The sequence below is a fragment of the Mugil cephalus genome, chromosome 11 (assembly GCF_022458985.1).
Source record: "Mugil cephalus isolate CIBA_MC_2020 chromosome 11, CIBA_Mcephalus_1.1, whole genome shotgun sequence".
Classification (NCBI taxonomy): Eukaryota; Metazoa; Chordata; class Actinopteri; order Mugiliformes; family Mugilidae; genus Mugil; species Mugil cephalus.
The window spans coordinates 2563577-2587577 of NC_061780.1; the positions used below are offsets into that span (position 1 = coordinate 2563577).

At 41.9% G+C, this 24001-nt stretch overlaps 1 protein-coding gene across 10 annotated transcripts in view; it reads right to left on the reverse strand.

Moving 5' to 3' along the window:
• The window catches only part of mef2d (myocyte enhancer factor 2d), an 83496-nt gene that overhangs the window by 35599 nt on the left and 23896 nt on the right, over window positions 1–24001 (reverse strand). For all 10 annotated transcript variants that reach the window (XM_047597791.1, XM_047597793.1, XM_047597794.1 and 7 more), the window contains exons 2-3: window positions 15472–15845; window positions 8187–8390 (exon numbers count right to left, since the gene is read on the reverse strand). In XM_047597791.1, the coding sequence (XP_047453747.1) occupies window positions 8187–8390; window positions 15472–15525 (258 nt within the window). In that variant the 5' untranslated portion in view covers window positions 15526–15845. The remainder of the gene's footprint in view (window positions 1–8186; window positions 8391–15471; window positions 15846–24001) is intronic.

The window sequence follows — 24001 nt, forward strand, 5'->3', positions numbered from 1 at the left end:
CTGGCAAACTTTACTTTCATCTATAATTTCTTCAGTCTACAGTTTTGAATTCTAAATCCTTATGCACATCATCTTTCATACAGAGACATAAGTATCCATTCTTGCTAGCTGGCTAGTTTAATCAATTTCCCCGTCAAAGAGGCATGTGATGCAACAGATCAGTGTATTCATAACAGTCCCCACAGGAGTGCAAGGCTCAACCCGCAAATTTTAAACTTGGACGGAACATATTTTTTTATCCTGTATTTTATGTGTTTCATACTTTGACTTACATAAAGTGACAGCCCTAATGCACACACTGACATATGGGTGCTAACAGATGCACAGTATGCTTCCTTCTCACACTGCCTCCACTTGCTTTCACACACACTCGATATTTTTTTTTTTGGGAAATCACAGGCTTGTCTCTTGTCTTCATCTCATGTAAACTCAACTGATATTTTGTGAACACTACAGAGCAAACATTGGGCATCTTTCCCCCCTCTCTCTGTTTCTTTGTTTTTCTTCCCACTCTCTCATACAGTGAACATTTTGTGTTACATGACAGTACATTCCCATTCTTTTCCTCTCTCCATCCCTCTTACACACACACACACAAACACACACCATGTGTAGTGGACTGATCAGCTTGTCTCTCAGTCAGTCAGCCATCTGTTCACCTGTCCACCGTCTCCCTCTCTCTTGCTCTATTGTGTTGCCAGGGTAAGATTCACCCTGCAGAGCTCCACGCCGGCCTCTAACTGGCTGTGGCTGCTCACAGGCCCCGCCCCCTCCTCCCTCCCATCCTTCCCCTCTGGCTCACTCTCTCGCCCACCCGCCTGTCCGCCCGCCCTCTGTTTCCAGCTCTCCATGAAACGCTGCTGCCGCTCTCTCCTCTATCTCTTTTTGTCTTCCTCTCACCCTCTCATCTCTGGGCCCACCACCTTTAACGCAGTTCCCGCTCTCTCACGGAAAAGTGCAAAGTCTCACCATTAGCCTTGCGTGTTTTTCTACCTTTAACATCCCTCTCATCTGTTCAAATTCTTCCCACAACTCTTTCTCTGTCCTCTTCTGCCCCGTTCCATATCTTATTCCTTCACCACTGAATTTCTGTCTTGATGACTCATGAAAATTATTTTCTCATTGTTCATTGTCTTACATGTAGTCACTTTAAATGCCACGATTGTATTACTGCTTGTATTGAGGCAACAGTTGGCTTCAATGCCACACATTTAAAAGTTACCCAGCCCCCTTCCCCTCCTTTTATCTGCCTTTCTCTTCTTCCTGATGTCTTTTTGTCATCATTTTGTCCTTTTTCTTCTTGAAACAATGTTTGCATGCGCCTGTGTCTTGATCTGTGTGTGGCAGGGCATGACTTGTGCATCTTGCCTCTTTTGTTTTATGCTATTTCTGTTTTCATTCCATTTTGTATCTGTTTTTGTATCTGGACATCTACAATACTTGTGCAAGTTTAACTGCATATACATCTACGTATGTGTTCGGACAAACTGGGCAAATGATTGAAGCACTTACGGATTCTTAACAAATCCAAACAGAGAAAGCATGAAGTCCACCTTCAGCATCAAGATAACAGTGTGCAGGTGTATCAAGGAGGAAATGAGCAGCTTTAAAGGCAAAGTCTGCTCAGACGAAATGTGGATTTGCACTGCACTTTGAAATTAAAGGTAGGGTCACAATATCTTGCTTTTACACAATATGGACTTTGAAACATTTTTATTTTTCTACTGTAATAATTCCAACAAGAACTTTTCCAGTGTAAGTGATGATAGGCAAGTAAAAAGTTTCATACAGGCACTGAAACTTATTTTTGACTCAAGAAGACCTTTTTGTTTCTTTAAAGACATCTATACTTCTGTTGTCTAAAGCTTCCACAAAGTGCATTGCTATAGACTACTTAGACTTAAATAGTACGTAGACTCCCTGATGCTTAGCTCTGGTCAATGTATGCCACCTCCCATTGTGGCATGTCACATACAGAAGAGCAGAAGCAAGTCGGACACAGTCAGACACACAGCCCCCTCCAGTCAGTCATATGGACATTGTGTCCACAGTCTCAGCACAGTGCTGGCTGCCAGGCACCTCAGATGCTGTATTAAAGATCAGCAAGCTCTGAGATGTAACCAAACACAGACTTGACACTGTAAAATGTCAAAAATCTACTATAGGTCACTATTCCTTAGAAAACAAAGACCAACTAAATGCAAATGATGCTTCCTGTCAACGTTCCATTGAGATTACTCACTCTCCCTCTGGCTTCTGCTCTCTCCATGCAGAATCAATGACTCATTCAATTGAAAGACTTCAGTCAATTCATATCAAATCTTCTTTGGCCGTTGTCGTTCACTTGTAAAGGTATTCTTAATTCAGTTTAATAAAGTCTAATCATTTTTTCTATCCAAACATTTGGACACAGTTTGAGTTTTCAGATTTCGTTTTGTCACCCACCACTGCCCAAACAGCCATGACCTCAGCTCTGACTGAAGTTATTTATCCATGACATCAGTGGAACTCTACCCTCGCTAGTTTCTTGCGAGACCTCTGGTCAATTTGCTGCTTACACCGATGTGAAAAGTGGAGAAAGTCAAGTTTGACAGAATGCTATGGGGATTCTTTTTAGCATTTTGGGGGGTAGGTGTATATCACTAAGTGAGTTCACACTGAGAGTGAGTCACCAATTCATCAATCAAGGCCTTCTAACACTGAATATCTTTCAAAGTGGCCTTTTAATTTGCATGGCAATCAATGACTTGGTAAAAACGTTTCCACTAAACTAGATACAATGCTACTGCTATTGTAAAAATAAGCTGTAACTTCCAATAAACCAATGGTTTCCCTTATTTTTGACACTGTCTATCATATGTATACTCTGTATCTATCATTAGAATCAACATGTGTATAGGCTGTTGACATTTTCTTACATTGTTATTCAGATTGCCATTGTAACTTGATCTTCTAAAGAATTTGTTTACCTCAATTTGTGTTGGATTTGTGAAATAGTGATGTCTTCCCCCAAACATTTACTGTTCTTAGTGCATTTTCTAATTTATCAATGAAGAGATTCCCTTACAGTGTTCTTGAGATGGACCCTGTGTTTATTAATTTCTTCGAGAGAAGTTTTATGATAAACTGATTCAAACAAGTGAGTCAGAGTGATCAGTTGACATGTGTTGACAGGCCTAACGGTGACCTCCTTTAGTCCAGATTAGGACTTCAGGATATGACAGGTCTTAGCCGGAAGTCCTCAGAGTTTGGATAGCAAAGGAGGATTATCTGAGCATCTCCAGGGCAACAAAGGAATCATCTCCAACCTGTGTGTGCTGGAGGAGGAGGGGCTGGGGGAGATGTGGATGCAAAAGTCTGGAGAGGGATGAATTTCCCAGCATGTCCTTATATTATTTTTGGGTCGTAGAGTATTTGTTTGAAGTGCTGAGGCTATCATGGCAGCAAACAGAATCGGTTGCTTACTGGGCGAATACTATCAAGGGCTGTTATGTGATACGTGAAGCTCCGCTGGCTGCGACCCAGGAAGACTGGGGCGGTGCCCAAGGTCCTTAAACCCCTGCAGCGAAGCTCGCCGCTGAGATCTGCCTCCTTGAGCCGCTTAAAGAAAAAAGGGCATTCCCCTTCTCCGCCCAACTTGCTCTCTCTCTCCTTGGCTATTCATCACCACTCTTTTAGCATTTCGCTCTTTCGCGTTCCCTCTGTCTATCTCTCTCTCTCTCTTCCTTTCTTTGCCCTGATTGGGATCTGCAGTCAAGCGGATTAACACATTCTGACAGGAGAGGCAGGCTGCCCACACACACAGAGGCACGCACAGACAGACACACACTTTCAAGCAGCACGTGCATCTCAAATAGAGGCTGTGTGTGCATATGCATTGCCTCTCAGGCTTGCACTGGAGTGAAGGAATGTCTAACTGTGTGATGAATACAGAGTCCATGCTTACATACACACACACACACACACACACACACACACACACACACACACAAACCTCAATGAAAATTTAAGTGCTCCTAAGCATTCAGGGACATTGGTGCGTGCATGTATAGTCCATACAGTGTGACATACACTAAGCATAACCCTGGTGTGTATGCGTGTGCACGTATGAGTGTGTGTGCCTGCCTGACTATATCCACACTTCATAATTTATACTCAAAAGCACTTGCTTAGAGAGGCTCACAGAGGCAGAGCAGCAAATGGGCACATTTTGTGACTATCCAATTATTCCCTGCTCTTCCTCTCTCTCACTCTGTCACTTGGTATGTCTCAACCCTGTCCTCGACCAGCGCTGTTACACCAAATGCCACTGTAGATATGCTTTAATAATTATTGTATAATTTATCCATTCGGTCACACTGGCTGCTCTAATCTGTTGGGTTCCACTGAAAGCTCCGGCACTTATATTTGACATTTTTGTTAAACCTGACCAGTCGTAGCCTAATGTACAACACACGTAAAAGTGACCCGGACAAGAGAGGACAGCAAGGAAATGAAAAACTAAACTGAACTAAACTACTAAACTGGTCAAAGAGCCACAACAATAATTCTGGGGGGATTGGATGCTTGATTATTTCTAATTCCTTGGTGCTATAGAGCTCCGTTGTTGTCCAAAATGTATTAATAACGCCTCAGTGGGCCACGCGGTTTCATTTGGTGGCATGTTCCCTCGCTGCCATGAACACTGACACACTGTGCGGTAGTTTATTTGGGCTAAATCCCACATTCAGTACAGGCCTCACTAGAGCACCAAATTTGGATCATTCTGCAGCTGAAAATAGTCCACTTAACTAAAGTACAATTTTCCAATGCAATGTTTACTAGAAACTATAAAGGAAATGTATATTTGTGAGCTGTAGGAACCAGTAGGACTGGATCAAAGTACTTGACTTGAAGTCTTAGTAAGACCATATGAAATGAACTGTCGCTGTATCCTTAAATGTCTGGTTACGAGAATCTTCTACTTTTTACACTTTAAAATAAGTATTACAAGTTCCACTACATTGTATTCAGTGTATTCACAGATTTAGATTTTTTCACGTAATAACAAAGGTTTTTACATTTTTTTGAGCAGAATTTTGATTGAAAGTTTTTAAAGACATTTTTAAAGACTTCTCTTTAAATTGTAAAGATTCATAATGTTTCGCTAAGGCAACTGGAAAAAGAAGAAGGACTAATGGGAAATGGCGGGGACGAATCACACTAACATCCACGTAACAAGGAGGTGTATGAAGGGGACAGCTGAGGTCAAATGTTGGCGAATGTTGCTAAATGCCTCATGTCCTCTTCTGGCCTGCAGGACAGGACGGATGAGATAACAGGGTGGGTGGTGAAGACAGTATAAAGGCGGCATAGGAGGGAGGCTCCCATGTAGGACACGCAGCCAGGCTGACACACGACCAAGAGACTCACCAAACCTGAATATTGTATGAGGCGTTCTCATGGGCCACTGCAGAGTGTGCAAACAGAAAGAGTGGTGGACTTCTGCACGCACGCACACACCCACCCACACACACACTAATGAACACACATAAAAAGAAAGTAAGAGACAGAGCGACACACTTGAAAACACAAACACATGTACGCACACAAACAGAACCAGTGGAGCATGAGCTGATGTGGCCTGGAGCAGCCCAACGCCCTGCCACGACACACACACACACTTGCATACACTTAAGAGGCATCTGCAGCTGGAGATACAGCCTACAGAAAGGCTTTACTGCTGACACTCTGAGACAGACAGAAAGGGAAGGACGGCAAAGAAGGGGAAAATTGTCGTGACCGAGTGAATCGGGAGATTAAGGAGGAAGGGGAGCAAGAAGGAAGAGTAAAAAGGAAGAGAGAAAGTGACAGACAGAGAGGAGGAGGGGGAAAAAATGCAGCCCAAAACTTTGCTACCTCAGTCTTACCTTCTGCCCACTCAAACACGAAACTGCTTCACCAACACTTTCACTAAGATTTTAGCAATTACTGGACTCGAGCCCTTATTAGATAAAATCCCCTTAGATTAATTCTGCTCTGGCTCCAAAGACCTATAGTCCCTTTTCAATCAAAACATTACCACACTCTGTACACTAAACTCAGGAATTTCAGGAATACACTTAGGACAGGTCCCCCCTGCACATCGAATTGGTTGAATCTCTTTACACACATGCATAGTGGACACTGTAGCCTTGATATAATGGACATTTATTAAACAATGGTTTCTCTTGTATTTACCCTGATTAACTTTTACTTCAGATGAGAAGCAAAAACATTTGTCAACAGAGAAGTGAGCAGAAAGCAGCTGTCGGCTTTGAACGTGAGATTCTGATTCAGATTTATTTAAAATATCTCATATATCACTTATAAGTGGGCCAAGAACCAACTGTATTTGAAAGGCCTCCAGCACATAACAGTAGTTAGAGACTGATTTAGATGCTTGTGGGTAGCTGCAGGAAACCTGGAAAAGAAGGGAGCCTCTGAGGTCAGATGAGTTTCCCAGGGGTTTGTGAGATGAATCAAAGCCTCTGGGTTTCGTCCAATAACATATTTGATAAAACAACCTGAAAAGGGGAAATAAAGCTCATCATTTGCTGCCAAAAATCACCACTCCTGGGACAGTTCACTTCATAAATGCAGTAAATCAGAAACCAGAGGAAAATATTTATTTCTGTGGTATTATTATCTTTTCTTTATGTTCTTTTACTGAGCAGTTTAGAAGCAGTTGATAAAAACCATCATGGGGATTCACTCCCACATTATGACTTTTTCGTTCATAGTTAAGTCATTATCATTGGGAAAGTTCTCAGTCGTCCAGGTCATGGTATATCCAAACATGACTTTGTTTTAGTATATTTGGATAAGCTGAAAGAATGTAGGTCTTGTCAGTGTCCAACCTTAGTGGCTTAAATATATTCGTAAGCTGTCCACTGCGTCATCTGTAACTTAACTACTTTGTTGAGTGTGTTTATGTGGAATATGACTTAAGCATAAACATTCCTTCTTGACTTCCTGTTGACAGTGTTTGTGGTTCAACGATCATGAGCTTCTGTGTGAAAAAACAAACTCGAAAAATATTCAAAGCCAAGCGAGATAGAGCTTTAAGTCGACGCTCCATATGACACGTAAGTGCTGTACTGCAGTGTACACGGCTCGCTGAATCATACCTAACCATCTCGTGTTCAATTCATGAGAGGGCCATTATGTATAAAAGGGTCAGCAAGGCATGTGAATCTGTTCCGTATTCGCCTGAAAAGCTCCAGCGAAGCTTTTTCCCACAGGAACGAAAGACGTTCAGAAAGAAATGGATTCATATTACACAAACATTAAAAAAAGGAATTCAGTGATTGACCTCACACCTTCCCCTCTCACCTCATTTCTGCCCCCTCTTCTAGTCAATATGCAAATGAAGAAACATTATTTTTCAGCTGTTCTTGACAGGCACACTCTCTCTGGTGGCCATTTTGTGCCGGAGTGGTTTCCTGTTTGCTCCAGGTATTGCCCTTTGGCTTGTTGCTGTTGTTGTTGTTGGGGAGGTCTCTGGGTAACATTATGAGTGATGCCAGGGGAGCAGACACCCAGGTCATGTGAAAGGTAGGTCAAAAGAAAATATAAGACCTTATTTGTTTGCTTACATGAATAAAACATGTCAATAATGAGGGTGAAGAGCATTTACTCCCATAACCAGGAGGCAGTTAGCAGAGAAACTGAAAGCATGGAGAAATAAAGCTTTCCTGGATCTAAAGCTGTCCTAACCCGAATAATACCACTTCTTCATTTTACACTTTAGCTTTTGTACGGATTAAACAAAAATATAAGTGTGTTTCAAAAAAAGCTAAGCAAAGCCAAACAGTTAAAAAGACTAGAGTGCAGTGGACTGGACTAGTCTTAATAAACTGGATGAGACTTAATTAACTCTGAATCTGAGTCTAGAGAGGGTCAGATTAGATTAGTTAAGATTAAATCTTAATGATCCCACTGGGGAATAAATTGAGTACCAAGTACTGGTAGGTTGCATCAACAGCATGCCAACATTCATAAATAGAAGAAAACTAAAAATGAAAACGTTTTAAAAGGACTGATTCCAGAATCTAATATTTTCACCGAGGACTTAACTTAACCAGGGTACATTCTTTCCCACTATTAGATATATTACTGTTGAAATATTATACCCACTGCCCTTCTCTCCCGACTCCGCGCTTTACCTCGATAATGTCGGCGTTAGTCCGGCTCTCGTGGGGCTCGTTATACTCGGTGTACTTGAGCAGGACCTTGTCCATGTCAGTGCTGGCGTACTGAAACAGCTTGTTGGAGTGGTTGAAGATGATGAGGGCGATCTCGCAGTCGCAGAGGACGCTCAGCTCGTACGCCTTTTTCATCAAGCCAAACTTCCGCTTGGTGAACGTCACCTGGTGGAGGAAGAAAGAGAAGAGAGAGGGAAAGGACAAAGAGAACTGAGCTGATTGAGATTTTTTGATGGTGATAAAAGTCTAGTAAATTTTGAATTTTTAATCAACAACATGTCCACAGAAGAATAATATTCATTGTTTATACATTACAATTCATTTTAATTAACGCCCTGCACATGCAACGCTTCAGTTAACATCCACATATATTCCAAAAAGGATGTTGACAGCAGTGTGGGCAGGGGTTATGAGTCCCTACATTGTCTGCGTAGGCATATTCACATACTTGCAAACATGAGCTTTTCAGGTTTTGACATTCACAATGAGGGAAAGTTCTTCATGAATAATGTAATGTTTACTTAAATTGTAAATTACAATAAATAAACTAATAATAATACTCTTGTTGTCTTGCAGTTAGAAATCCATTTTGGACGCGTGAACACATAAAAATCTGTTGAAAACCTACTCCTTTCATAAATTAGTTTAAAATTCTTATGATTATTATAAATCTGCACAAAATATACAAGACCTACAAGAAAGCTAAATTGATTCCACTGATAAAATATGAACATGACCAGTTGCAATTTCACTGTAAGTTATCTGACCTCCCACTGACTCTCAATCTCAGTCTTGGCATGAAAGTAGAAAAGCATATTTCCCAAAATGTTAAGCTCTTCCCCCGGGGGTTGACTCCACATCATCCTGAACCAGAGAAGTTTAAACCAGCTTATGCTCGGTTAAACAGAAAGTATAATTTAAGCTTTTGCATTTCAAGACTCTAATCACTCTTTTATAGCTCTGATGCTCGCGCAAGGGCTTCTGAGACAAAGAGAGACGGACTGTTCAACTGTACTGTGTGTTACAAGACAGAGGCGTTCTTAGGAAGAAGACTTCTAGACACTGTCTAAACATGCTCTCTTTCAAGTACCCGGGCTTGTGTTCACCACACACACTGGCTTTCATTTCCCTCCACACACTCTTCTTTCTCCCGTCACATTCACTCTCCCAGTCGTTTTCACACTCTGTTATGCTCTTTTCCATGCTCTCTTTCTATGTCAGACACTCTCCCTCGCTCTCTTTTCCACACTCTCCTTCTGTCACACGTTATTTCTCTCTTTCCCTCACACACGCACGCGCACATAACACACACTCATGTACGAGCCCCCTCAGTTGTGAACAAGCAGAACAGAACTGGGAGTGTTGCTGAAGCACAGGGTCCCTTGTTATCTGCTGGTTGGCTTTAGAAGCGCTTCCCTGCTATAACCAACTGGTATTTACAATCCGGGGAGATTTGGCTTTGTTTGGATTAAACACACAGGATAGGATAAAAACAAACACACACAGGGAGAGAAGGATTAGCGGAAGAAAAAGAAGAGATGGCTTCAGGTAGTGCTACAGTGTCTGCCGTTTGATGCGGGTGAAATGAAAGTAAATGTGTACACAGATGGGGTTTCAAGCATGCTGCACTTCAGGCCACACCCTCCAGTGACGTCAACACATTTTCCATCAGACGTAAAAGCCAGAAACCTGTTGTGGCATCTTTGGGGTCATGGCCTGAGGTGCAGCATCCTGGAAGTTCATCTGCACTACATAATGTGATCCAAAACCTATTTTTCTGACATCTCCGACGCCTGTTGTTCTTCTGAAGCTGTTTGTTTTTTACACAGACATTAGATTAGTTACATTTCCTGAGGTGGAAAAGGGACCCAAAGCTTGAGTTCAGACAAGGCATTTCAATTATTTTTATTTTTCATTGTCCCAACAGGATGAATCCTACCAACACTAGAGATGCCTTAACCCATGGTACCACTGTCAGTTTGACATGATTGTGAAATGATATTGACAACTGTTGAATAGATTACAGTTTTTACAAATATCAAATATTCAAAGTTCCCAGGGGATGGATTCTGCTTACTTTGGTAATCTTCTGATTTTCCATGTAGCTCCTACACAGGAAGCCAGCCCAAATTTTGCACGCTCACACAGTGTTTGTGGTGGAAAGTTGGTCTCAGGCCGCTTTAATTCTGGAACTGATTATTAGCCGACGGAAGATCTCTTGAGCCAATCAAATAATTTGGACGCCATGAGGTTGTAGGATTATCCAGGTCCATGTTGAGGTACTCTTTTTTTCAACGACCAGGCCTAACTTTGTGTTTACTTCCAATTTGCAAAAGTTAGCATGATAGCTTACAGAACCAAAAGGGTTAAACTGGTTAAAGAGTTTCTAGCATGGCTGCTGCTTCACAGTTTTCTTAATACCAACCCAGTAAGGTGTACGTCATCGGGCACGATTATTAACTAAATAGTACAGGAGTATAGTAAAAGTACATTTATCCATAGGTGTTGAAAATAAAAGTACTGAAGCAGGAATGTAAACAGTAGTTTCATATTAAGAAGATTGAGAAAATTCTAGAGTTGAGAGGTCAGTGAGGTAACTTCTACTACTACATGTAATACTGGAATTATATGTATGGTCAGTGAATGAGTGTATTCATTATTTTTCTTCTAGTGTTCACTTGCATTGATACAGGCTGCATTTCTGTGGCTGCAGGCTGCTCTGCCGGCAGCGCACTTTTGAACTGAAACTGTAATTGAAATGAATTGAATAAGGAAAGAATGGGAGGAACAGATAGAGAGGTGGAGATAAGATAGAAACACTGAAGATGAAAGGGAAAAAAAGCAGCCATGTGAGACCCACAATCTCTCTATCTCTCCCTCTCTCTTCGGTGATCACTCCATCTCTCCTATCTTCTTCTGCACCCGACATGTTTAAGCCTCCCTCATCCCTCCTTCCCTCCTTTTCTCCTCTCTTACTTTCTCGCCCTCGTTTTCTCTTCTCTCTCACTTTTTTCCACATCCTCCCTCCCTCCCTCCCTTCCTCCCGTCGTCCCTCCCCCTCCTGTCTTCCCTCCCCCTCTCTCCCGTCTTCCCTCCCCCTCCCTCCGTTCGCGTTCGCTCACTCATTGCTTCCTGCTGCCACAAATCAAATTATATCGGGGTCGTATCCATGGGCAACCGACTCCCCTCCTCCGCCCCCCATTTCCCACCTCATCACACACTGCTACCATCATCTTACCTCCCTCGCCCCATCTTTATCTCCCTGCCTATCTACATATCTCCCCTCTTCTCTCTCCCACCTCTTCCTCTCTCTCTCTCACACACACAGAATGAGCAGATAAATTATGTGGCGATGTTGGGAAGGGAGGAAATTATGGCTGTGCAGGATGACAGGACTAGTTGGTGATGAAGAGACAAGCCACTACAAATCAACAACAACTGCTCTCTTAACAAATTATACAAGGCCATGGACCAGCACTGAACACAAACAAAATTAGTCCAAACACAGCAATGAAACAAGTGTTTTTCTTTTTTCTTCTATTCTTAGAAAAAGTGGGCAGCGTGGTGGTGACTTTGGGTCTGAGCATCAATCCCGGTGTTTACCACAAAGGATAAACAAGCTGAAGGTAATTGACATTAAGAGCTGAATTGCCAGGTAACCAATGGCAACTGAAGAATAAGACATCCTCAGTGAGGAGAGAAAGAAAGAAAGAAAGAAAGAAAGAAAGAAAGAAAGAAAGAAAGAAAGAAAGAAAGAAAGGGGGCGAGCGGCTTTATTTGACTGTGTGTGTGTGTTGGCGAGGTTGTGGTTGTGTGGCAGATGGATGAGGAAACCTCCACTGACAACCACAACCTCCTCTTGCTGTTTCCCGTAGCCAGAACGTCTCTTTCATTTGCTGTAGCACAGTCTCGCTCACACATAAGTGAGTATTAGCACGCTTCTTTTAGGTAATTAGTTTTAAAGTAGTAAAAACGCTTTTACAAGTGACATGCAGCTGCATTGCGGAATGACTAACATTTGCCACTTGTTTAGAGTTGCAAAGTGAAAGGTGTACTTATTCCAAACATTAAGCTGGAAAGATTTGAACATAATCTTAAAGTTATTGCAGATAACCATGATTTCAGAAGTAAAATTATACTTCTAAGATTTGGATGGCCATGAAAATCTTCTGGTTAACAATCAATGATAGAAAACATAAAGAAAAAAAGTCAAAGTTAAAAGCAATGACAATCACGTGAATTAGATAGGTGTATTGCTGAAAGAGAGAATCTAATCACAGAGCTTGAATCTCTGCTGTGCCGAGTTAGGGCAGATGAAAAATGAATGCTAAACTTTGAAAATCCTAATTTTATGATTCATTCATTTTCCGTAACCGCTGGTCCTCTAGAGAGTCGCGGAAGGGCTGGAGCCTATCCCAGCCGTCCTAATTTTACAACCCCAAGCTCAGATTGTGTCACAAACAGACACAAACACAGTCGCAGAGTAGGAGCACTTCTTGTTTTAAAGAAAAGATCAATTGGAATACCTCCATAGCTTAGACTTCACTGTACGGGACTCTCCTGGCTGATTTATCCATAGAAATAAATGGATTTTATACTATAAAAGGTCAGGACCGTGAATGCAACAGTTGATTAGATTGAATTACACTTACTCTTAAATATGTTCACATCACAGGTCGATATGAATTCAATCACAGCATCACGCCATGTTTTACTCCTCACTTCACTGACTAAGCAGAGAACTGCTTTTTGTTTTAAATCAGGTTGTTCTCCCATCAGTTTGGTCAGGTGATCGGGTTTAAGTAACTCTAAACACTACAATACCCATAAGCCTGAGGGATGGAAAACAAACCCAAAATTCGAAACTAAATGCATAATCAAGTTTCTACCATGTACGCAGAAGCAAAATGTAATATTAAACTCTGTGACTGAGCATTTCGTCCTGAAACACCCCCCACCTCCCCCCAGGAGTTATAGTTGACTTCTCCGTTTATTTTTGTCCACAGCTCCTTAACTTTAATGTATTTCCTCACAAGTAACCATGTGTACTAATAGCATTTGTGCTAAATACTCTACAGATGCTCCTCACATGAATACAATTATTGTTTAAGGATTGTTGGATACCTGTCTTCCTATGTCGTATTTGTGCTAAAATGGGTCACAGTGCTAATCTAAAGACAGCTCCTTCTGTGTTATCTTTGACAAACACTATCCAAAAAAAGCTGGCCAATACTGCCAGTCCTGGTCTCTGTTCTTTCTCGTGGGTCTTTGTCTCCATAAGAAATGTGGTATTTGAGATGCTGTCATGTTTCCAGCCGGGGCCCACACTCTGAACGCTGTTTATTTTGCAGAGCTTATGGCAGCATCTCTGAATCAACATGTAGGAGGGTGACGGGCTGCATGTACTCCAAAATTCATTTGATTTCCTTTCAGAGGCTACACTGTTCATTAGCTGAAGCAACACAGCCTAAGCATGTAAAAACCACTTATTTCTTCGGCAGCTTAATTCTCTGTTCCACTTCAGAAGCTAAATGTTGCTGATAGAACAACTGAATCCTGTTTTCCCTGAGTAAATTGTTCGACAATGTACAGCAACAACGTAAGATAAACAGAAAAAAAAGTGAAAATGCAAATGCTGAGAGCAGTTCTGGTTCAACGCAAGCATCAAAATGTCATCTCTCTGACTGTCCTTTTGCCAAAGTGATTAAGAAACAATTTTCTGCTGGTTTATCGCCTTATCCGAGTCAATGAGTAATCTTTAATTCTTACATTATGACCATGTATTACCACAGAGTGCATCACCTTATTGACAAACGACTCGACACCTGATACAAACACAGGGTCCATTAACCAGAGCTTGCTGAACCAGAAATAGCTGCAGCCCCCTCCTCCTTTATGTCCGATTGTGTACTGATGAATAACAAGTCATCATACTTCAGTGATCCCCTGCAGGCCCCGTTTCCTCTCTCCTTTATAGAAATGCAACCTGCTAAGATTGATGAGGAGAAAACTGAGGATGATTTTCCAAACCCTACGGCCACCTCTCTCTCACGCCGCTCGAGTCTTATTCAGCTAGCCACCTTGTTTCTCTCCCTCTGCCTCTCTCAGTCTTGTTTTTCTTCTGTCTGCTTTAGAAGGTGGGCACGTCAAATCCATTACTCAATCTGCTCAATGGAGCGAAGCCCATTTACCAGTTGACTCATTTTAGATGGATCATTTACCCTTTCATCCTCTCTGACAATGCCACTGAAGTAACCAGAGGGACTCAGGCATTTTTTTTTTTTGATTTTTTTTTTTTTTTTGAGCGGGGGGTATCATACTTTCCTGCTCTTTTTCACTGTAGGCAGAAACCCCATGATGGCTCTGCAGAGTCATATGAGCCTCATCAAACACAATGCTATTATACTGTTCTGTTGTGGCACTGCTGAGAGAACAGCTACTGTGTTGTTCATGCTACATGGGACATGTGAAAACAGAAAAGATCCCTGTGGGAATTTATCACGCATGAGATAATTTTTTTTTTCTGTCACCATAGTGGAATTCAGTCAAGGAGGAGGGATAATGATTGTTTCTTTCTTTCTACTACAAAGATGTGGAGCTCTTCTGAACCTTGTGGATATGCTTACCTTGAGAGGCAGCTGGATTCTTGTGAAATTTGTGCAAACGGGAGATTAGATAAGAATCCGTGTTGTGTCCAAAATGTGACAACAGCCTGATAACAGCAAGATGTGAATGACTTGTTGAAATAAGTCTGTGGTATATGCATGGACAGATGGTTCATCCAATCATCTGCCAAGGATTTTTCAACTTTCCTGCCCTTTTTCAAAATGCTTCCTAGGACAACTTCTCAGATGATTTTATGTAACAAACCATCTGGCTTGTCAGGTTAGATTGTTAATTAGATTGTTAATTAGAATTCTTCAGGAGTCCTTAAGTTATCCTTAAGTTAAACACATCAAACCAATACAGATTTCAACAGGTCACATGTACAAAAAAGCTAAAACATGCACTGAACAAAACGATATGTGGAGCAAAACTTTTGAAATATACATAAAATGATAACTCTAAATGTTATTAAATAATAAAATACATATATAAATTAACCATTAACCAGTCCTCTGTATTAATTATTAATCATTAGGATTATATATCATTATATATCATGGACAGGATGAACATGGGCCATGAATCTGTACAGTCAGAAGTTATTATACAGATAGTGTTGGTTCATGTCGCAGGTGCTAACCTGTCTGTTGCGTTCATCAGTGATCCTCTGAATCTGGATCTTTTTCCTCCCCATGGTTGTGGTGTTGCAAAGGGAGGAGCAGGGGAGAGAGGCAAGTTGTGTGGTCACGGATGACTGTTGGTGTATTTCTTCCTCTTTAAACTTTCAGTTTACCCTCACTGTGAACACTGACCCTGTTTGAAGCACCTGGGCAGAGATGCTCTATCCACTAAAAAAAATAAAAATAAAAAAAGGAGGGAGAAGGAGGAAAGGAAGAATGGGGTTCTGTGTGCAGCACCCTCTTCAGATCATGGTCCTGTTTCTGCGGGCAGGTCATCCACACGCAGGCTGAACTGGGATCTTCTGCCCTCCCCTTCACCTCAGCTGGGCAGCTCCTGGAAAACAACACAGAGGCTTTCATCAGACTGAGAGGGAGAGACTCTGAAAAGGGCAAAGAGGGACTTTGTTTGTATACTCTGACCCAATTCAGCTACTACAAACGCTGCCTTTGCCTTGACCCAACATATACGAGAGAATAAATGATGCAGCAATACATTTGAGGCGCCATCAAATCAGAAGCACATTAGTCTGAAGTGTGTGTGTGTGTGTGTGGGGTGGGGGGGTGGGGTGTTTGTGGTGCTGCATGCAGAGCAAGAGGCCCTCAGGGGCCCGCGAGGAGGAAGGCTGTGCTGTGTCAGCTTCATTAGAGGCATCACCGCCACATCAGTGATCTGCTGGTCGCCCGCGGCAACCGGCTGCCCGGCCTGGGCCGCCTGACACACCGAATGTGATTCCCTAATCGGAGGCACAACAGAGAGGAGCCACTGAGTCTGTGGATTTGACATATTTTTCATTTTCAAAACTCTTAAATCTTATCTAGGATTATTCCTCCACAGGAAACTTGACCTACATCATGGAACCAAGCAAGACAACGTGGCGGACCATGCTAAGTGGAGGGAGATTGGGACTGAAAAGCAATTGTCAATTTTCTTTTCTTTCAATTAAGATTTCCACATGCTCATGACAGATAGCTGACCCGTCTGCAATGCAATGGGAGTGGGCTGATTTTGCACGAGTGACATTGAGCATTTGAAGACGAGATTGACACTGTGGTGTTCTGTCCAGTAATATCATTATGCATTATTACCTAACCCGAATGCTGACCTAGTTCCATGCAACACAGGGAAAGATATAGAGTGTGAAAATGTGTGTCTAATTCAGTCGTCTATCTAACTAACCATGAAATAAGGGCGGTCTGCAATGCGCTACCATGCCTGATCAGCAACAGACTACAGGTGCATTATAAATTCTAAATTTCACAAAGGCAAGACAAACAGGGAAAGCCCCTCTGCAAATTCATGCAAAGTCATGAATGAATGAGACGGCAGCAACCCGGGAATGGCAAAAGAGGCGAGCACCGTTTTAGGCCCTGTTACTACTATTTGTAGTTCAGCTTTAAAAATAGCGCTCTATATATACATTCAGACAGTCTGTACACACACTGTGTGCAAACACACACACACACACACACACACACACACACACACACACACACACACACCCAGACAGCGGTAGCCAAGTGGCAGCATTACAGAGCTGAAGCATCTGGAAAGCTTAGAGTACAGACACCACACCAGCTCCTCAGCATTGTTTGCATTGCCTCTACCTGGGGGAGCAGAAGCAGAAGAAACCCTCTATTTACATCCATTCTTATGAAACAAAGGAAATGAAATAGTCTGTTGTGAGACTGACATTTCTTTTGTGAAGCTGTGGGCGCTGCACTGCCTGCTCATTTAGAGGGGATGCAATTGGCTTAGCTTTGGCAATGAGATGCTTATGAATTATGCACTGATGGGAGAGAGTGGAGGGGGGCTGAAGAAAGAGGGTGTTATGAGTGTCATAATTGCTTTGTAAAGAGGTTTGATGGAGAACTGGAGGCTGCCCGAACATCTACAGTGAGCTACAGGAATTGAATCTACTGTATTGGCAACATTTTTCAGATATTTTGTTCCAGCCCCTTCAGCGCCATCATTTCCTAGAATCCATCTTTAACTCAACTGCTTCTGCTTATCTTTAGCTTCTCCCTTTTTACTGGCACAGATTTATGACCAGTAACGGATAATGAATTATGCCTGGATCACCTCATTAGTGTACTTGTGGAAAAAGTATCTATTTCCAATATGTTTTACATGCATTCTTTTCATTTAACTTTAAATGACAGGTAGTAAGGTGGCGGTGACACATTTGTAACAAAATGATAATGAGGTGTGTGTTCGTTTGCTCTCACAGTCTTTGTTAGCCACAGAATAAGTGGGGGACTCGCTCCAGTTGCGGTGAAGTTCAAAGGCAGCGAACTCAGGGATTTGTCTTTAGGCTGTGGGTTGATCACACATGAAAAGGCTGCTTTATCTGCCTGGGGTGGTCAAGAGTCGACCTTTTACCCTTCATGCCGCTGCAGCTCGCTTCCCATGTCTGATGTCAGGAAGAATCTCTGCTCTCACATGGGAAGTGAAGGGCCTGGAGTGTGTCTGCTGCCTCGCTGAACAGACAAGAGCGATAGAGACACTCTGAACAATGAAAAGATAAACGCTGATAATGAGGATTCTACAGTGGCTCCAGATTAGAACCCTGGGGAACACCTAATGCATTAAGGGACTTTCAAGAAGAATCAAGAAGTAGCTCTTTAATTTATACGTGTTGAGAAAAGATTTTGGGTAAATCAATTCAGAATTTTGAGGAAATTGAACTAACATTAAAAGCAGTTTTCAAGTACAGATGCGAGAATATTATATGCTGTCAAGATCTGATGAAATATTAATTATCCCTGTGGGTAAAATGGGCAAGTGGATGTTGATAAAGCTCTGTGATGTCTCCAATGTAGAATGCTTTGATGCACATTTGTATCAAAAGAAGAAAAATATTCAAAATAAAGTGTTTCTACATTATTTCATGTCATTTCCTTTGGTGCTAATTTGCTTGGTTTTGGGCTGGCAACCGTTTTATACTAGATGTACAGTATTTTCTATATCATTATACAAGCAAGGATATATCACACAAATTGGCAATTTATAAGACATACTGTATTACCAAAAAGGTACGTAAGACACATGCGAAAGGATAATAGTGTAAAGAAGAAATCTGGGTGTGAAAACAAAGCTTCTTAAGCAAGCATCACAAATGGTACAAAAAAGAAAAATACTATTACTATACAAATGCATCCACTAAGCTTTAGAGAGGGCACACCAGGTCATAGCCTTGGGACAGCCTGCAACAAAGATTAGACCATAAAAGAACAGTTAGAAAATGTTACATGGCATCATTGACCTTGACATCTGTGGCTGTGGCCGTTAAGTATTTCGAAGCTTTAATCTTCTCTTCCAACAAAGTGTGTGGAAAGCAACGAGCTCTGAGAGCAATACTATGATTTCAACATTTATGAGCAGAAAGTTGACAGGAATGTGGTTTCACGCAATAACATGCTTCACAATTATGCAGAATTGAAGGTGGAAGCGTCCCAGTACAACCATATTCATCTACAATTTGACAAGTTTCTATTGGGCAGTCAGGGGTTAAGTGACTTGCTAAAGGGCACGTCATGTAGATTTTCACAGCCAGAAGTGGTTAGCGAACTAGTGACCTTCCTCCTGACAACCTGCCTGGCTGTCCCCAAAGCAATTGCCGCCCTCTATATTACTGATACATTGCCACCAGTGTTTTTGCTTCAAACTGAATGTGTCACAACCTGCAGTGAAGGCACACACACATGACTGAGTCACGACACACAAAAATCACAAAGGTAAAGCAGCCGAACAGGATGTTTGGGTTAGACGTGATCTGCGTCAATATGTCATTCTTTTGGCTAGTACGAAAAAAGATGTGATGTAATAAGATGACGATGATGCTGGGTGTGTGTGTGCGCAGGCTGATACAGTATAATATCTAGGTCAGTAATGAGTGATAATTGGAGCAGAAAAAAAACTGAAATAGCCTTAAATCTAAATTAAACTGAATGCAATTCTTAGTGTGCCATAGTGAGGCCACTAAGAATTGCATTCAGTTTAATTTTGTAAACATTTTGTACCAACTGGCATTTAAAAATATCATGATTCTGATGATGAAGATCTTTTTTTCTGTGTTTATTTGTTATTTGTTATGGACAAAATATGTAACAATCATCTTACTAAAATAAGCATCAATATATTGGTCAGGGCTAGGCATTTGTTATCTGTTGTGCGCTGGCAGGTGTGTGTATGTCTCCCTGCATGTCCATCCTTTACTGCCCTGGCGTGTTAAGTGGCAGTGGAGCAGCCTGAAGCAGAGCGATAACAGTCAACAGTAGGGGGCTGGTGTTTGAGGGGAGGGAAGCTGGTGGTGAAGATGGTTCTGGGTTGTTGGAGTGATGCCAGAGGACTACTGAGAAATCCATCACTTCTCCCACTCAGCACCAACATCTGTCCAACCGGACCGCAACCATTTCCACAGCAGAAACACACTTTGTGCCGTACATACGAGCCCAAACTGTGATTACACCAACCTAATCTGGTTATCTGCAGCTTAGTGGATGCAAAGGCTGGCAGTGTCATGAGAATTGTCAGAAGCATAATCTATGCATATGTACGCCCTTATGCCAGTTGTGATGAAGCAAGGGAAGTGAGTTTCAATACGCAGAAGGCGAGCAAAGATTAACATATATATATGAGAAAACTAATGTCAGAGATAAATAAATAACTAAAAGAAAGAAACTACAAATCCTGACCAAACTCGTATGAAAAGGTTATTACACTCTAAAAACAGTTAATCAAAAAAAGTTTAACTTACTTAAGTTTAAATTATTGATGTCCCATCAGAGCACCTTGAACTGAGGTACATAATCAACAGCCATTTATACATCTCCAAAATCTCTCGAGACACTGCTGACTAATGTTGATGTGGGAGTCGGTATTTTTTGGGGGCATGTGGCTCTTGGCTACCACCACAAAGTGAGGAATTATGGACACTACAGAAACAATGGAACCTAACTACTCATGTATAATTGGAATTCGTGGATAAAGAAAAAAAGAAAGCACCACATATGACTGAATTCAGTCTTTGAATTTGCACCGCCTCTAATTTGCATCATATTTCATCTGGAAATTTTCTGGATGACAGAGCATGCATCTAAAGACATACTGAATCATACATTTCAGTTTTATTTGGTTTTTGTGGGGGCTTTTATAAACAAAACAGGGTGAAACCAGAGTGTCTCACTTAATCAAGAATGGATGCAGAGCTATATCATATACATTATAATCTAAAGTGAGCTGGGCTAGAGTTTCCAATCAGTAGAAGAGGTCGTATGACATGATATAATTACAAACAAATAATGTTATCCGTTGAAATACGGATGAAAATGAACACAGGGGTCACCTCAAGACCTGCAGAAGTCTTCTGGGACTCAGGTTCCAAAAGAGGACCGTCTGCCTGGAGCGCCGTAGCAGGCTGCCAAAATGACTGATCCATCACTCACTCTGGGGTCAGGAGGATCGATATTTCACCGATACTCATTCATCACTCAGCATGTACTCAAACTGGTCGGACATGATGGACAAACTACAAGATGACAAACGATGCCATCAGATGCTATGTACTACTTGAAACTACATGATCTGAGGTTACGTTGAGGGTTTTTTGGCCAAAGACAAAAGCTGATGGGTGAACAAACCGTCCTGCCACAAGATTAAGATGCCCAAAATCTAACACCTGAAATGTGTTTGAGACTTTTAACATCTTAATCCACACAGAGCACAAATGCTGGCTCATCAATAAATGTATCGATGAATCAATTAATCAAAGTTTGTCTTTTGATTTTGACTACTCCTTTTCCTTTCTCCCTTGCAGGTCCCACAACTTCATGAAAGCCACTCACTAAATGGCAGGAACACTCTTGCAAATATCTGCACACAGAGTTCCTGTCACCAAGAAGGCATTAATGCCAAGGTTCAAGCAGAGCTCACCGGCTTGGAGACACACAGCAACCCTGAACCAGGTTTTGTAAGGGAGGGGAAAGAGGAGAAGTTCCATCAAGATTTGTTCCTCTCTGTGACACTGATAGAACCGCCGATGGGGTCGAGGCTGAATGGTTGGGGGGAGGTTGGCGTGTAACTGGGATGTTGAAAAGCCCTCATCTGACCCGGCGGGGCTCAGTTTGCGGCTCAACCTTGAGGGTGTTCTGCCAGCACCAGCTGTGTGATATTTACAGCCTGTTGCCTCATGTTCCCGGGCAACCATTGGACACAGCTCCCACCATACTCATGCTTCACGTCAGCCAGCATTCATCTTTATAATATCAACAAAACCCTAAAGTACGGTTTATTTTGTGGTAGAAGCATCAGCAGGTGGAGGAGGGGACATAGATGGAGGAAGGAGGCTGCTGGCCTTATATCTGAAGCCTGGCTTATGGTTGCGACTGTGCCTGCGTATCTACGCTGCCAGTCCTGGCAGTGGAATACGATCTCCCCTTCCCCCTTCTCCTTTTAACCAATCATGGGTGAGACTTTGGAGAGGTGGGGGAGAGTGGGGAGGGCGGATGCAGTGCAAGGGCAGCACTTCTGAGGTGGTGGTGGGGGTGGTTAGGGGGATGGGATGAGATGGGACCGGAGGGCTGGTGAAGAGATCTGTGCCTCTTGGCTCGTGAATCACGGCGGCGCTGCCGGGCCGATATCAATACCACCCGAGCCCGAGCACATACACACACTCCCAAACGTGTCTATAAAAACAAACAACTGCACACACAAAGGAAAACACACACCTACACACCTAACTACTGTTTGGCTTTAACACAGCACAAACATTCCAGAGGGCCCACATAAAGATGTATTTTGTCCAGAGGTTTACAAAGCATGTGGAGCAGAGAGGACTCATTGGCAGGCCACACAATACTTTCAGCGTCGCTTGTCGTTCACTCCTGTACCTGTCACTGCATCTTCTGCGTGGATTGTGCGGTTTGACCCGTCAGGTTACATCACAACCAAAGGTAAACAAACTTATCATGCTCAGAGGCACACCCATCACTGAAAGGTGTGACTGGTGGGAGTCAGTGGAACAATGAGAGGGAGAGCTGTCACAGTTTACGTTTTGTTTTCTCATTTATTGGAGGTAATCTGGGCTTAAAAAATAAATAAATAATAAAAAGAGACATGGTATTGTAATAAAATAATAGAGGGAGATGCATCAGAGGGCCGCGTAATGACTGAGAGCACTATCAAATGATCTATGCATAATAACATCCTCTAATTACTTAGCATATGAAATTGGACAAATATTTAATCTTCAGATTGATATTAGTTACAGGTTTGCTGTTGATCTGTTACAGACTGGCACATTTTTCAATGAATTTGAAACTTGCTTTACTTGGTATCCTCCAGAACCGTCATGTTTTTTTCAATCTATCACATTTTGTTAAAACATCTTTGCTCTAACACTAAAAATGTAAATGCTGGTATCGCCTCTCTCATGGTAGAAGAATGAAGCATAAAGCAGGGCTAAGGATTGGTCCAGTACGGCTCAGGATGCTTATTTAAAAGGCTGGTTTGATAGACATTATGAGGTCACAACACCTGCTGACTATTCTAAATAATCAGAACGTTATTGATCATTTAATTATATTTGGTCTAACAAATGCTTAAGCCAAGATGCTGTCTCAAATCTCAACAAATTTACTAAACTGTTTCTGAAATTATCAGGTGACTTAAATCTTAATGTTTTGGGCAATTGACTGTAATCATGTTAGAAGATGTGACCAGACTGCACCATCACAATATACATACCTGAGAATCAGAGTTACTCTGACACACAAGTCATTATTCATTCAAGTAACTCATTACTTAATGCTTCTGTTTGCTTTAAACATCAGATCATCTATAATTCTTCTAATCATTAAGGCAAACAGTGCAGTGCTTTGGAATGGAACTCCTGAGATGTGTGAAGTGAGCTCTCTAAGATGGTTTACAAGTTTCCTCCCTCATAATGTGTCCCATCGTCTCAAATCTGTGCAACAACAAAAGGTCTGACAGAAAAGAATGTTCTCTAGACAAAACACTAATGACATCAATGTGCAGCTTGAGGACTGAGGGCGTGCATGGCCGGCATGTGTACCAAAGTCTGCCATCACCAGTTGAACGTGTTCTCATCAGTGAGACCTAACACAAGAGCCAGACAGGCAAGATCAGGACAACTGCCGTTTACAGACCTTTATCTGAAGTACTACTTTCATAAATGCTGGTGAGTGGGAGGAGGAATGCTGTTGTTTTAGGCACAATAATACCTGCATATTTATAGCATGTGAGATCTATCTGTCATTTACTATGTAATGTGACCACGGCAGGTACGCAGAGGGAACTCTATAATAATAAACACTCAATGGCTACAAACACCACTGTTTTGAAAAGAGAACTGCATCTTTTCAACAGACGCACCTTCCTCCAAGAAAACAGTTTCTTTTCCACATTCACAGAATAAACCGACTCATGACTGTTTACACGTGTGGTCATTAACAAGCTCGAAGTCCCTCAGC